General features: G+C 47.8%; 2 protein-coding genes across 2 annotated transcripts; both read left to right on the forward strand.

Annotated features, from left to right (window-relative positions):
• Window positions 1-4,034, forward strand: RPS4X (ribosomal protein S4 X-linked). Its single transcript, XM_063416802.1, has 7 exons — window positions 1-53; window positions 269-346; window positions 853-1,033; window positions 1,463-1,560; window positions 2,570-2,741; window positions 3,127-3,284; window positions 3,873-4,034. Exons 1-7 carry the CDS (start codon window positions 51-53, stop codon window positions 3,972-3,974), a joined length of 792 nt encoding a protein of 263 aa, XP_063272872.1. The 5' UTR covers window positions 1-50; the 3' UTR covers window positions 3,975-4,034.
• Window positions 4,035-8,269: 4,235 nt separating this feature from the next.
• On the forward strand, window positions 8,270-13,661 carry RBM11 (RNA binding motif protein 11). Its single transcript, XM_063416579.1, has 4 exons — window positions 8,270-10,402; window positions 11,378-11,540; window positions 12,435-12,513; window positions 13,197-13,661. The coding sequence occupies exons 1-4, from the start codon at window positions 10,301-10,303 to the stop codon at window positions 13,303-13,305; spliced, it is 453 nt and encodes a 150-aa protein (XP_063272649.1). The 5' UTR covers window positions 8,270-10,300; the 3' UTR covers window positions 13,306-13,661.
• The last annotated feature ends 1,123 nt before the right edge of the window (window positions 13,662-14,784 follow it).

The following is a 14,784-nucleotide window of genomic DNA, read 5'->3' on the forward strand; positions in this document are numbered from 1 at the left end:
CCTTCCGCGGCGGGCCGGAAATTGCAGCCCTTTCTCGGCAGAGCGCAGCCATGGTGAGAGCGCGGTGGCGCCAGTCCCCGCCGCCATCCGCCGCCATCCCCCGCTCAGGGCGGGCTATGGCCGTCTCCCCCGGGGCGACAAGCGCGGGCGGGAGCCTGGCGCTAGGGGCAGAGGGGCAAGAGTCTGAGGGGGCCGGGGAGGGATGGCTGGGGGGGGCCGGGCCTGGCGGCGGCCCGTAACACACCCCATAACACGTCCCGTCCTATAGGCCCGCGGCCCCAAGAAGCATCTGAAGCGCGTGGCTGCACCCAAGCACTGGATGCTGGATAAGCTGACGGGCGTCTTCGTGAGTGCGGGCCTGGTTTGGGGTTGAAGCTGGGGTCGGGCTTGAGTTTGGGGTTGAGGCCGGGGTCGGAGGTGGGGCAGCCGCAGTCACATCAGGAGAGGTGTTCGGGTGCTGCGTGGGGCTGAGCAGTGAACAGGGGCAGTGGGACAGGGCAGGAGGGGTTGTTTAACGTTAGGGTCTTTGTGAATAGCGTTCGTGTTCCCCCGTTTGCAGAGGATGTGATGGGGTCTTTGGCTGTTCTCTTAACCTTCCTATTGTGCTTTTCCACCTCTGGATTGAGATGGATGGTTATGCTGTGTTGGGGGCCGTTTTGTGAGGCTGGCAAGACATGGGGGAAGCTGCTATGAGTACCAAGAATAGAGAGCTTCAGCTGGTCGCTGCCTGCTTGGCAGCTGCACTTTGTGCTGCTGCCCGCCCGTGCTCTTCTGGGAGCTGTTGGCTCATGGTGTCCTTCTCTGGGGTGGTTGATGCTGCTTGAGCCTCCAGCAGAAAGTTTCTGTCCGCAGGCACCCCGCCCATCAACGGGCCCACACAAGCTGAGGGAGTGCCTTCCCCTCATCATCTTCCTGCGCAACCGGCTGAAGTATGCTCTGACAGGAGATGAGGTCAAGAAGATCTGCATGCAGAGGTTCATCAAAATAGATGGCAAAGTTCGCACCGACATCACCTACCCTGCAGGCTTCATGGGTGAGTAGGTTTGGGGCAATTCCTTAAGCATCTCTTCTGCACTGGCAGGGGAGTGTTTTATGGGGCTGGCATTATTTGAGGGGTAAGGTTTCCCTGCTGGAGTTGAGGAAAGGATATGTATAAGCAGGTATTATTTAGTTTGGAATTAGGCCCTGCAATGAATACTGTAGTCAGATACGTAGCCTGTAAGTGCCTGCTTGACCTGGGTAAGTTGCTGTTCAGATTGCAGCCTTCAGCAGTTTTTGCTAATTTGCAGTCTGTCATAGCAAAAGACATGAGGCTGTGGTCAAGCGTAGATCCCAACCACATCAATCACATCCTTAATGTTGTTCAGCAGTCTCTGTTCTTAAACATGAGCTTGATCCAAAGTGAAGGTCTTGGGTAATGAGCTGATAACAGCTGCTGTTATGTTTCCCTGTCTGCAATCAGATGTCATCAGCATTGAGAAGACAGGTGAGCATTTCCGCCTGGTGTATGATACCAAGGGCCGGTTTGCTGTTCATCGCATCACACCTGAGGAGGCCAAGGTGAGGAGCTTCGATGTGGTGTAAGCATGAGCCCAGTTGGGTTTGGCTGGGGCAGTGCTTCTTTGGCATCTCCTAAATGAGAGCTGATGTCTCTTCCCTGACAGTTGAGGCCATGGTGCACTTGAGATTGGGGTACTCAGGGTTGTGGTGAAGCCTGTGTTGGGGGGAGATTTCTTGGTTACCTGAAAGGAGTTCACAGATGGGTGTAGGTGCATTGTCTTGTGCTGGATTTAGATGATGCTGTTGGTATGGGTGGGATCAGAGTTTTGGGTGGAGGACTCTTGGCTTTGCTGGCTAACAGTGACCAGAAACATGGAACTGCCTGTGGTGTAAATGCTTTGGACTTCTTCCCAGGACAACAAAACTGTCTACTCACCTTGGCTTGTGGAGAGCGGCTTCCTCATGCATTTCCTTAACCCAGGCATGGTGTGCCAGAGCTGCGAGGCTGCTCTCTGCTTTGCATCTCCTTCCTTAAGGCAGGCTGTGCAGGCACGCAGCTGTGTGGATGGCAGAGCTGGCTGTGCTGGAACCAGCTGTGGTGTGGTTCTCCTTGTGATGTGCTTCTCTCATACTCTGTGTTGATCTGTGAAGTCCAGAGAGGCTATAAGAGAGTTAGGGTGACAGGCAGGAGGGAATCCAGTGCCCTGGAGGGTACAGATCTCTCTTGGATTCTGGAGAAATGCAGCCTCTGTCTCTCTTGTGTGTCCATGGCCTTTGGGGGAAAATAAAGGAATTGCCCTGGTAAAGACTTTGCTGTGGAAGTGCAGCCAGTGTTTGTGGGCAGGCTGAAGCCCAAGGTGGGCTGCTGCTTCCAACAGCAAAGGTAGTTTTGGGTGGGGCTGTAGCAGAGCTGCAGCTGTTCAGAAGTTGTTACTGAGGCAGGGAGCTGGACAAGTCACTCCATGGACTCATGTTGTGAGCCCTGAGTGTCTGAGTGTTCTGCTGGCTGGTGGCTGTTTAAAGGCATTGCTCGCTGCCTCAGCTGAGAAGTGTTGGATTTTGTTTACAGTACAAGCTGTGCAAGGTGAGGAAGATCTTTGTGGGCACCAAAGGAATCCCTCACTTGGTCACTCATGATGCCCGCACTATCCGCTATCCAGACCCCCTCATCAAGGTGAACGATACAGTCCAGATTGACCTGGAGACAGGCAAGATCACAGACTTCATCAAGTTTGACACAGGTAGGTCTTGCAACCCATTTAATGCACTGTACCCTTCCCCACTGTGGAGAGCAGTGTGGAGGTTAAATGCTAGGCATATTTGCACTGAAGTAGAGAGGCAGTGGTGTCAGCCTTGGGAAGGGGTTTGTTTCCCAAGAACATGTCCACCTGCAGCTGGAGCAGGGGATTCTTCCTGTGTCCTGGCAATGGGAAGCATTTAACAGGGACTTGGCAGTTCTGAGGTACCAGGTAGAAGCAGCAGGCTGGTGGGGAGGTTATTCATCATGTCTCGTGGTGAGAGATGGTTTCAGTCACAGAACTGTGAGCAGTGCTAGCAGAGGTGGGATGGGAAGGACTTCACAGCATCTGGTTCCAGCTCTTGTCACACCTGTATTCCCTTACTCAGGTAACCTGTGCATGGTGACTGGTGGTGCCAACTTGGGCCGTATTGGGGTGATCACCAACCGGGAGAGGCACCCCGGGTCGTTTGATGTGGTTCATGTGAAGGACGCCAACGGCAACAGCTTTGCCACCAGGCTCTCCAACATCTTTGTTATTGGCAAAGTAAGGCTGTGGCCCAGCACCAGCTGGAGGGTTCTCTCTTGTGGTGGGGCTGCTGGCTGAGGCAAAGTTCCTTGGTGTTTCCTTAGACAGCTGTCTTTCCATACAGTGAAGCTTCAGTGCTGGCCTCAGTTCTGACTCAGCTCCCTGTATTTCTTCCTGCTCTTGAAAGGGGAAGAAGCATTTGCAACTTTAGGAATGAGGACGTTTTCAGGAAGCAGCCCTGAAACCTGAAAGCTGGAGGCTGAGCAGTGCTCAGACCTTGGTGTGATCTAGGCAGCTGCTATGACTCAGAGTGCCCCACACAAATCCTCTGGTGTTTTTCCATCCCCGACGGGTTCTTTGTCCAGGTTGTGGAGGGGTGGCGTTTTGGTTTTGGCTGAAGCACATTCTTCATGGATGTGAGTGAAAGGCAGCTGTAGACTTGTGCATCCTTGGCACCTTCCTTAGGGGCCTCTGCTGCACCAGTGCCACCACCATGTGTACCTGACACAGCATGAGCAGGAGTGGGCTTCTGCTGCTTTCCCCCATAATGGGAGAGCTGTGTTGCCATCTGGGTTTCCTGATGTGGTTTCTTCTCCCTTGCTGCAGGGCAACAAGCCATGGATCTCCTTGCCCCGTGGGAAGGGCATCCGCCTGACCATTGCTGAAGAGAGAGACAAGAGACTGGCGGCCAAGCAGAGCAGTGGATGAAGTCCAGCTCAGGCTGCCTCTGCTGCTGTCAGTGTGTTAATTAAATCGTTTACTACATGGCTCTGACTGGCTGGGGAGTGTCCTGGGGCTAGGGTGGGGAGCCTTACTGCCAGTGCCAGGCCCTGCTCATCAGAAGGTCTTGCTTCTCTGGGGAAACTCCCATCAATCTGAGCAACTACCACAGTCATATTCCAGAAAAGCAAGGAGGAAGGGTGGGAGAGCCTTCAGACTGCTCCGTCCCTGGGAAGGTGTTGGCACAAATGCTCCTGGATGTGCAGGAGAAGCAGGGATGTGGGGACAGCTAGCCGGGTTCTCCTGTAGCCAGTGGCACCAGGTCAGCTTGAGGGGTTACCCCAGCTGTGTTGGCTTCAAGAGTATGGGCACTCAAGGGTCCAAGCCTGGCTGGTGGGCATGCACTGGGGACATCGCTCAAGGGCTACTCTTCCATGTCTTTTGTGTTGGAGGTGGAGGGTCCAAGTGATTAACACTGACAGCCTGGACTAAGCGGGAGTGGAATAGACTACTGGGGACACTGAGCCCCAGCCTGGCAGTGTGCTAATGCCCTGGAGGAGCCAGGGAGCTGGGCACTAGTTGTGGCTTTAGGGATGGCCCTGGAGGACAACGTGGGCAGGTGTGGGCAGTGTGCCCAGTTAACAGGGCCAGCTGCACAACTGGGCTGTGCCAGCAAGGGTGCAGGAGGCACTGTAGGGAGGGGAGGCTGTGCCTGGGCATGATGTGCAGGCTGGGTCCACCAGGTCCAGGCAGGTGTGGGCACCGTGGAGCAATGCCAGTGGAGGAGCTGGAGTGATTGAGGCATAGAAGAGGCTGAAGGCACAACCCTCTGTTAGGCCTGGGGAAGAGGAGCCCAGGGGGCTCTCCCACTCTGCCTGCCTGCGTCGGCCTTGCGAGCACCTGTCTTCCAAGATGGATGGGGCACAGATGTGCCCAATTGGCAAATTGGCTGTCCATGGTGAAATGTAGTTGAGCCTCATGAAATGTCTGCAGCCTGTATTCTGACAACATTGTGCTCTCAGAAAAGCTGAATGCCTGTGGCACTGCTCATGCTCCCAATCCCTTGAGTGTCACTGTGCTGCTCCCTCTGGATGCTGTGCAGGCTCAGAGCAGCAGCATCCCCAGGGACTTACATGGTGCTTGTAGTGGGCACTGGTGCTTGGGCTGTCCTGTGATGCACAGACGTGAGCAGCTGGGAAGCTAAATTCCCCACATTTTCATGCACAGGGCCAAAAGCAAAAAAACCACTTGGTTTTTATGTTGTGAAAAAGCTCCAGAAAATTGTAAATTTAAGTATTTGGGAAAGTAAACCCCTATTTTTATACTAAGAAAAGATCTCCAAAATGGCAATGAAACCAACAGTTGGGAAGATTGGGGGTGAATTATTTGCAGTTTGAGGGTGTGTGTTGCCATGGATTATCCAGTGTGGGTCAGTTAGCCAGACCAGGTTGCTTCGTGTGGGTTATCCCAAATGAATTGTCTGCTGAGCATTATGGCGAGTTGCTCTCGTGTATGTCATCTCGTCACCTCCCGCTCTGTCTCCGCCGCGTGGCCCCGCGGGGCTCCCCGGGCCGGGACCCCGCCGAGGCGCTGGCGGGCGCCACCGTCCGGTCAGTAGCTGCTCCTGCAGCCAAAAGAGCCGCGAATGCGCGTTGACCGAAAAAGGGTCTCTTCCTCCTGCTGCCACCTCCTGGCCAAAATGCCGAACTGCAGGCAAGCAGCTGAACCCGCGTGTGCGGGGCCGCGGTGGGCGCCACCTCCCGATAAGGACACGCCGCTGCCGTCCCACAGACACGATGTCGGCGGTGCTCGGAGTGCAAAGCGCGGAACTGCGGCGCCGGTACCGCTGACGCACTGCTGCTGCCACTGCCGCCCCGTGCTTGAGTGCCCCTCGAGGCCGCCGCCGGACCTGGTGCCTGAGTGGGTGTTCAGGAGTGGCGTGGCAGAGCACCAAGCACTGGGTGCGGGACCCAGTGGTGGCAGCGGCGGATGAGGGATGAGGTCGAGGCAGCGGTGAGATGACAGAGAACCTCAGTGGGTGTGGAAGCGCTGCCTCGGGGCCGCCTGGGATGGTGGGGAAGAAGTTGCAGCCCACCCGCTGTGGCTCCTGGCCCAAGTGGAGGCAGCCACATTCCTGAGCAGGAGCTGGGCACTTCTCCACCAGCTCTGCCAGAGTGCCCCTGAGCCTCTAGCAACCCTGTTTGCCCTATGCCGCTGCCCCAGCATTGTCCCTGAAACCTGCCCTGTGTCCACTGGCCGCCCCCAGCCCTGTCGCGACAGTAGCAGGTTGCCTCTTGAGCTGTCCCCAGAAGCCCTGCAGAAGGAGGGATTCGTGCAAGGTATCTACAGTAATAACAGTCACTGCTGCTTCTTTTCCTTTGCCAGAGGCCTCACTGAGCGTCCAAGAGTTCATTCTTCCCTAAAGCAGCCCCAGGCTATGCCAGTGACCCGCACCCACCTGGGACTTGCATGGGTCGTTAGTGTCACCGAAACTGCGGGAAAAACAAAAACAACTCTACAACTACAACATTTTTAGTGTCAGAGAATCAAGGCATTACTTTATTCTGGCCAGGATGTTGTTCTGGCCAGGATGTGCAGCAGAAAACATTTCATCCACACATTGCCTGGGTTGCACAGAGAAAATCATTCCATGACACAGTTCTCTACTAGACTTTTCATGTATTTTATACAGTCAAAACCCACAGAAATTCATTGTTTCAATGCTCATTATCCCCAAGTCGCGCATTTCTTAGTATTTGGTTTCCTACTGGTTACATATTTCTTTGCCTTTGATGCTAATTCTTATCTCTGTTCTCCCAGACCAGGTGTCTCTGACCATTCCAGGGTGATGGCTGGAGTTGATGGTCGTTAATGGTTGTCTTCTTTTGTGTATCTTCTGCCATGAGCTCGTCTAAAAAATGGCTGCTCTGTCTTTTATTACCCCTGGTGTTGCATCGTCACCCCTGGCGCTTCCCAAAGCCTGTCAGCCAACTCTTCTTCGCCGTCCATTAGTGGATTCTGCTTTCTCAAAACTTGATTGAAGGTCAGGTGTTGCCATGCCACACCTCCGAGTAACAAGCCTTCCCTCCTCCCAAATGCCCCATGCAAGGGGCACAGGTACTCACCCTCCTTCTACATGTCCTGACTACCAAGGCTGTCCCTTGGCAACCATAGAGTGAGGGGGGTGAAGGGAAGGGGACTATGGGGAGAACAGAGGACATCCAAACAATGTCGCAATAACATCAGCAAAACTTCTCTTAAGACGCACATAATATTCATCCCTTAATTGTGAGAGCCAACCATTGCATTACCCCTCTATAACACTGTTCATTTATTACTCTCTGATCCTTTTGCTGTTTCCCCACCCTAAGTAATATTTATTACTTCACCTGTCTGGCCCCGTTTTTTCTTGTTCTTCATATCTGTGTTACTCTCTATTGCTCTCATTGTCTCTATCCCAGCATCCTGCTCCCTGTCCTTCTCCCTTTCACAGTATCCCACTTTCTCACTCCTTGTCCCTCACCTGGTTCCTATATTGGTCTGTTCTTCCTCTTGTTTTTTCTTGTTGCTCTGGCCTGCTACCTGTTGCTTCTTTTTTTTTCTTTCTTTCTTTCTTTCTTTCTTTCTTTCTTTCTTTCTTTCTTTCTTTCTTTCTTTCTTTCTTTCTTTCTTTCTTTCTTTCTTTCTTTCTTTCTTTCTTTCTTTCTTTCTTTCTTTCTTTCTTTCTTTCTTTCTTTCTTTCTTTCTTTCTTTCTTTCTTTCTTCCTTCCTTCCTTCCTTCCTTCCTTCCTTCCTTCCTTCCTTCCTTCCTTCCTTCCTTCCTTCCTTCCTTCCTTCCTTCCCTTCCCTTCCCTTCCCTTCCCTTCCCTTCCCTTCCCTTCCCTTCCCTTCCCTTCCCTTCCCTTCCCTTCCCTTCCCTTCCCTTCCCTTCCCTTCCCTTCCCTTCCCTTCCCTTCCCTTCCCTTCCCTTCCCTTCCCTTCCCTTCCCTTCCCTTCCCTTCCCTTCCCTTCCCTTCCCTTCCCTTCCCTTCCCTTCCCTTCCCTTCCCTTCCCTTCCCTTCCCTTCCCTTCCCTTCCCTTCCCTTCCCTTCCCTTCCCTTCCCTTCCCTTCCCTTCCCTTCCCTTCCCTTCCCTTCCCTTCCCTTCCCTTCCCTTCCCTTCCCTTCCCTTCCCTTCCCTTCCCTTCCCTTCCCTTCCCTTCCCTTTCTTTCTTTCCCTTCCCTTTCTTTCTTTCCCTCTTTCTTTCCCTCTCTCTCTTTCTCTCTCTCTCTCTTTTTCTCTCTCTTTCTCTCTCTCTCTCTATCTCTCTTTTTCTTTCTTTCTTTCTTCTCTCTCCTTCCCTTCCCTTTCCTCTCTGTTCCCATTGCTCTGCTTCAATCCTCTGTCTCGATATTTATAAATGTAGAGACAGATGGTTTTGTGCAGAAGTGATTTTACAATGGCTGCAGATTATTTTGAAGGTAATTTTTTTAGTGACTGGTAAGGAATAGTCCTGAGCCATCAGCTGAAATACACTCACTCTCTGTATTTCCTGATGAGGGAATGCACTAAGGAACTTGCCTGCTGGCAGAGATTAGGGTTTGTTGGTCTGAGCCTTCTTCTGAAAATGTCTGTTGTGGGTTGAGATGCAGAATACAGAAGTATTACCCTTCCAAAGCCATCTGAAGAAAATGAAGACTTGCATAAAAGTTTTACTGACATTTCATTTTCTTCTGAGGGAAATTTGGTACTTGTTTATGAATATTATTCCAGTTACAGTGGTCTGTGTGAAAATAATCACAGTATTGTGAAGTGCCTTGTACTGCTTTTTCACTCCCTTTTCTGCAGGGGAATAAACTTACACTTCAATAGCAGTGTAACTGATTCCATGCAAAGTTCATGACTTTGGGAATGCTGGTAAAGTTAAAAGGTTCGAACTCTTCCCTGTGGTGCAAGAAATTAACTGCCTCACTCCTCTGCCAGGTTAATGTTTTTGGTAAAGTATCAATAATTGCATCATCTCCAACACACATACCCAGGCATTGAGTTCATGCTGTGCATTTCATGTGCTCATTTCTCATTTATTTCCTGAGGCTACTGATGATACAAGGCTTTCTTACTTTGATCCACAGAGGTGGTATACTCTATCTGACAAGTTCTTGGGCTCTGGTAGCACTTGGCAATGCACCTTGTTCCACAAATCATTGCTCTAATTTTTCACCTGGCACAACTCAAGCCCAGTCTGGCAGAAACAGCTCCTGTAGAGTTGCTATTCTGCTGCCTGTGTCCCTTTGTGCTGGAGACTTCCTGCTAGCTCTGTGGTCAGAGCAGTTGTCAGCCCAGCCCCAGTCCTGTCAAGCAGGGAGATGCAGGGGTGCAGTGGGCCTCCTTTTGTCGCAGCTGGTGCCCTTCGGTGTTTGCAGGTTAGTGGGAGCTGGGAGACACCCCTGCTTCATGCCCAATTGTCTGGGAGAGGCTCAGTGTGCCATCACTCTAGAGAACCAAAGATGCTCAGGAACACTGGCAGATGTTCACACCAGTCTGACTGGTAGTGTTAGCGACTGATCTGGTGTTTCTACAGGAAAAAAGCTTGAATCAGGAATTCTCACTGTGTGGTGAGCTCAGTGTTCCCCTGCCCAGGGGCTGCTCCTGCAGCTGGGCTTTGGGTACATTCTTTTTTCCAGCTTTCTGCCTGTGACTTGCAGCCATTGGAAGCTTATCAGAAGCAAAAGTCTCTGTTCATTTGCCCAGCTGGACAATTTCAGCAGTTTATTGCAGAGATTAGGTCAGCCCATTGTTCCAATGCTCCATGGTTTAAAATCACTTCTGCCTTTCAAGCCGATGCTATAACACAGTGCAGAAATAGGTTTTCTCTATGGGTGGCATGGAGTTCCATCTGAAAAAACCCTCTCTCTTTGCTCCTGAGCACTTGCTCTGTTTGCAGCCTCTTCTACACTAAGGGCTCACTGCAATGTTAATAGCAGGAGTGGATAGTGTGAACACCCTTGTGAATACTAGTCTGGGAAGGTGGATCCTTTTTCAGGGTTGGTCGGTTTGTTTTGCACCAGTCAGCCCTGCTAGGACTTAAGATTGAGTAGCAAAAATAGAAGAGAAGACCTTCATGTTTGTATTTACCGTCATTACTGCACACCGAACGATTAAGTACGGTATCACAAACAGGTGATGGGGGTGGTGTCACAAGCAGACGCGACACCCACCCACCCGCGTTCCGGCGTTGCCCGGAGCTGGGCCCGGCCGCTCGCATTGCGTCCTGGAGCGCAGCTTCCCTGCAGCCGGGACGCTCCTCTCGCAGTCCCGCAGGTCCCGCAGGCTCGATGTCGTCGCCGGGGCGGTCCGCGGCGGCGGAGCAGACTCTGCTCGTGGGGAACTTGGAGAGCCGGGTCAGGGAGGAGATCCTCTACGAGCTCTTCCTGCAGGTAGCGGACGGGTACCTGGATATATCGAAATGCTGTTCTAATGCTCGAGAAGAAAATAATCCACCAATGGGATGTTCAGTTAGGAGAGTTGGACAACGTGCTCTCCCAGAGGTCCCTTCAAACCCCGACCCTTCAGTGACAGTGTAGAAGCACAAAGTAGTTGGACCTGTTTGAAGCCCAAGCTTAATTCCTACCTGTTTTCAAGACTAAACAGTAGTCTGTTGTATAACTGTAAATGTGAGCTTAAGAAAGTTTTTCTTAGAGGACGAGTAATACAATACAAAATGCAAAAGTGATAAAGATGCTCTTAGAACACAGTTTTGCATTATTCTTCTGCATAATCTGCAGCAGTCATCCAACTGCCAGATTTTATCTGGGTCTCTAGGTCATCCCAGTAAATTGTCTTTTTCCCTCGATTTATCTTGTTTTCATTCAGGTTTCCCTTTTGCTGCAACAGCCTATACTTCTTGTTGTAGTCTTGCCCTGTCTTGGAAGATATCCAGTTCAATATTCCTGCTGTGGTGTAGTCCTAAACATGCATCCCTGACCTCTAGCTCTTCCCCTTCATCAAATGATGAGCAAGTATCTACTGCTACTTCTAAACTATTAATATTTTTATTTATGAACTAGAAGGTAACTTTTGCTATGGAGTCAGTAAATTAGTCTTCCTGTTTGGGAAGCTAATTATTATGGTATGGTATTCTAAAAATAATAAATTATTATGGTATGGTATTCTAAAAATAATAAAAATTCTGGTTATGAAAGACTAAACATGAGCTCATGCTTGGTTCCCTTTTAACATTTGTGGAACTGATTTTTGTTTGTAGAAGGCTCAGAACTTGAGCTTTGGCAATGTGAAGAGATATTTTCAAAGAAAAAAACTTATGGTTTCTGACTATGGCTGAAGAGAAATAATGAAATATTCAAAACATAATGAAGTGTCAGTCTCTGCTAATTAATAGAAATTTCTTTCAGGCTGGACCATTAACCAAAGTGATGATTTGTGAGGACAAAGAAGGAAAACCTAAGTCTTTTGGATATGTTTGCTTTAAACACAAAGTATCAGTGCCTTATGCAAAAGCTCTGCTGGATGGAATCTGTTTGTATGGAAGACCAATTACTGTGCAGTATTGGAAGGGTATGTTTCATAGTCCCAATGCTGAAGTTTAAGTGTAAATTTTTAAACTTTTTGAAGAACAGTTTTGAATCCTACAGTCTTTTACAAAGATAATAATCTGCAGTTGGATATTTTTTTATTAAGAAACAAAGACTTCATGAGGCTTTTGCATATGGAAGGATTCAGTCCTTTTTTTTTTTTTTTTTTTTTACTAAGAGAATACATTAGATTGGTTCAGAACAGCATAACTTGCAAGCTGTGTCAAACACTGCTGTAATCCAGGTTTTCATGCCAGATTACATTTAGGAATTGGGGTGTAACTTTACCTTGCAGTCTGACAGAAAAAATTGATTCAGTATAGCCAGCCACTATTGAGCTCTTGGATCATTTTTATGCTAAAGCCACAAAGTTACCAGTGCTTTTATTTTAAAGGGAAGCAATTGTAGTTTAAAGAATATATTAAATTCAAAGTAATATTCTTATTTTTATGTATATGGAACTAAACCTGTGAGAATGCCAACAATCAGCCATCATTTGCAACCCAGACATTAAGGACTCCCTGCTGTGTCACTGCTTCCTTCAAAGGCTCTATAGAGCAGTTGCTGGGTTTAAGCAGAATATCTGTAGTTCCCAAAATCAGAAGCATCTCCTGTTTCTGTAACTGGGTGGTAATGGTGTTCTTGAGTACTTAAACAGCCCTGATTTGTGCTTCTGTAAGTGAATTAATGGGAAATGAACATTTTCAAGCTGTAAGATGATGCTATTGTTATCTGTCATAAAATGGCACCATACCTTTGTATATTACCTTAGATCTACGAGCACACTACAGATGACACAAAACACTTTCTGTGGTTTTTAACTTGTTAATTGAATTGTGGTAACTGAATAGTCATTACACTCTTGTCTTATTTCCAGAGAGTTCTCACTCACCAGAACTAGACAGTTGTACAGATGATTTTGAACACCATATTGACTTAGATTCTCCTGAAGACAGGTAACAACAATCACCTGTGAATGAACCTTATGATTATAATTTAAAAAATGTATTAAGAAAGTGAGTTGATGTAGTAGAACAATTGAGGTTTTTCATCAAAACAGCATCTTGTCATTGCACCCTTACTGAGGGCTTGTGACAGGATGCAGTTAATTTTAATTTTGTTTTTTTAGCTTACCAGATGATTAGTTAGCTTCAATTTTCCATTCTTTATTTGTTTCTGAAATATTCAGGACCATGAGAACATACTGAACCCTGGGTTTTGTATTAACAATTGGGAAGTCATTGGGAAACAAAATCTGACAACAGGGACGGTCTTTTTTTAACCCTACCATGTTTACACCTGCATTTTTTTGTGTGTATATGCACAAGCATGTACATATGAATGCACAGTTATAAACCTGCTATAATGGAAGTCTGAACACCCCAGATTCAGCATTTAAGGCGAACTCTCATGGTGAAATCTAGTACCCTTTTGTGCATGCACATATAAGGATTGCTCATTAATGAAGCCTTTGGGTGTATTTCCTTTATCTTTTTTGTTTTTCGTGTAAGTCCTGTTGCTAATATCTCAGTTGTCCTCTTGGATATTCCCATTACACCCAAGAGTTAAGTCTTAGCACTCTGATAAACAGTATGTGGTGGACATTCAGCCTTGGTACATTGGCTTGTTTTTCCTTTAGGCATGAAGACCTTTCTGGAAATTCTCCATTTCCTGTTACTCCTTTGCCAGTGAACAACCATTTACTTCATGATCACCCTGGCTTTCAAGAGGTGGTGAGTTTGTGTTAAAAGTTAAAAATTTGGGAGCATTTTTATGAAACTGAATACATTTTGCATTTCTGCAAAAAAAAGTGCTTACTTCAGGTCTCAAAATGTGCTATAAACACAATATTAGGACATTTCAGGATCCTCTAATAACAGGATCTACAAAACCAAGCTATTTTCTTCCTGCAAGAATATTTTAAAGGCATAGAGCTTAAGAAAGCTAAAAATGCTGTGGAATATCTCAGACAGATATTTGTAGACTGGGGACTGGCCAGCCCTTGGAACTACACAAGGGGGGCAGTCTGGATCAACTACCCTTGTTGGCTGCAATCTGAGCAGGAAAATGGAGAGAATCTGTTCCTCACCTATGGGGTGGGGGCTTGCCCTCCCATCTTTCCAGGCTGTGCCCTGTGAAGAGCTGGTGCTTGTACCAACTTTCCCATCTCCTCTACTCCATTTGGGAGGCTCAAGTACACCATCTTACCCCTTCTGCTTGCTGATGAACCTACTCCTCAGTAACAAGGCAGTAGACACTGCAAGACCAGACCTGGCAGACTACTACACACAACCAACTTCATCCCATTTTCTGCTTGCCAGGGAGGATGGTATTGCAGCGTCTCACATAGTTTGTTGAAGCTTCAACAGAAAGTGATCTCATCACTAGTATGCCTTAACAAATCTACCTTGCCTTGGCAGGCTGCCAGGCAGGTTGCTCACTTGGGAATCTTTCAAGGTCCTTGTTGGAATGCTTTGTTCCACATTGACTTTAAAATTGGTTAAACCAGGCTTGAAGAACTTGGAGATGTACATGCCTTTACAGTACCAACAGGCACTGCAATTACAAATATTTATCAGAGATCAAGTAATGAAAGGAATACCATGTTTGTTTAACTTATGTGAGGACTAGCTGGCAATTTAACCTTAAATTAGGTTATGTCTCTGTTCTAATTTTGCCATGAAAAATTTGACTGCTTTTCTGTACTAGTTGTCATAAAATAGCTTATTCTCAAACATTATGTTATAGTTTGTCCCTCTTTTAATTGTTAAGTCATAATGCATGCAAAATGCAGTTCTTTTAAAATTTCCTCTTTCACAATGTTAAGAACTCAAGCTTCTATTTCTCTAAATGTACCATATTTTAGTATAGCAGTACACAGTACAGAGTCCAACGGGTTAACAGGTAATTTTCTTATTAGCAGTACCTTCAGATTTATCCTATCTCCCTATCAGAATCAAACTGCACAATTCAAGACTGCACAGAATTCTCCTGAATTGGGCACATCTAAGTGACTGTGAAGTGCCCCAAGCAGGATGAAAGAAAGAGAAAACGGCAAAGTTGTGACAATGACACCAGTATTGAAAATAGTAAAACGAGACAAAGACAGCGTGGCCAAAACTGGGAAAAAAAGAGATACATTAATACTGGAAAAGTATTTTTTATTGTATTTTCTTTCATCTTTGAACTTTATTAAAGGAATGTTCAAGATCCATAGTATTTTTGAA

This window comes from Prinia subflava, chromosome 20 (genome assembly GCF_021018805.1).
Source record: "Prinia subflava isolate CZ2003 ecotype Zambia chromosome 20, Cam_Psub_1.2, whole genome shotgun sequence".
Lineage (NCBI taxonomy): Eukaryota > Metazoa > Chordata > Aves > Passeriformes > Cisticolidae > Prinia > Prinia subflava.

Coding starts and splice junctions, on each gene's coding strand:
- RPS4X (XM_063416802.1), top strand. Junction 1,034..1,462: donor CTACCCTGCAGGCTTCATGG/GTGAGTAGGTTT, acceptor GTCTGCAATCAG/ATGTCATCAGCATTGAGAAG. Junction 1,561..2,569: donor TCACACCTGAGGAGGCCAAG/GTGAGGAGCTTC, acceptor TTTTGTTTACAG/TACAAGCTGTGCAAGGTGAG.
- RBM11 (XM_063416579.1), top strand. CDS start 10,301: ATGTCGTCGCCGGGGCGGTCCGCGGCGGCGGAGCAGACTCTGCTCGTG. Junction 10,403..11,377: donor TCTACGAGCTCTTCCTGCAG/GTAGCGGACGGG, acceptor AATTTCTTTCAG/GCTGGACCATTAACCAAAGT. Junction 11,541..12,434: donor TACTGTGCAGTATTGGAAGG/GTATGTTTCATA, acceptor TCTTATTTCCAG/AGAGTTCTCACTCACCAGAA.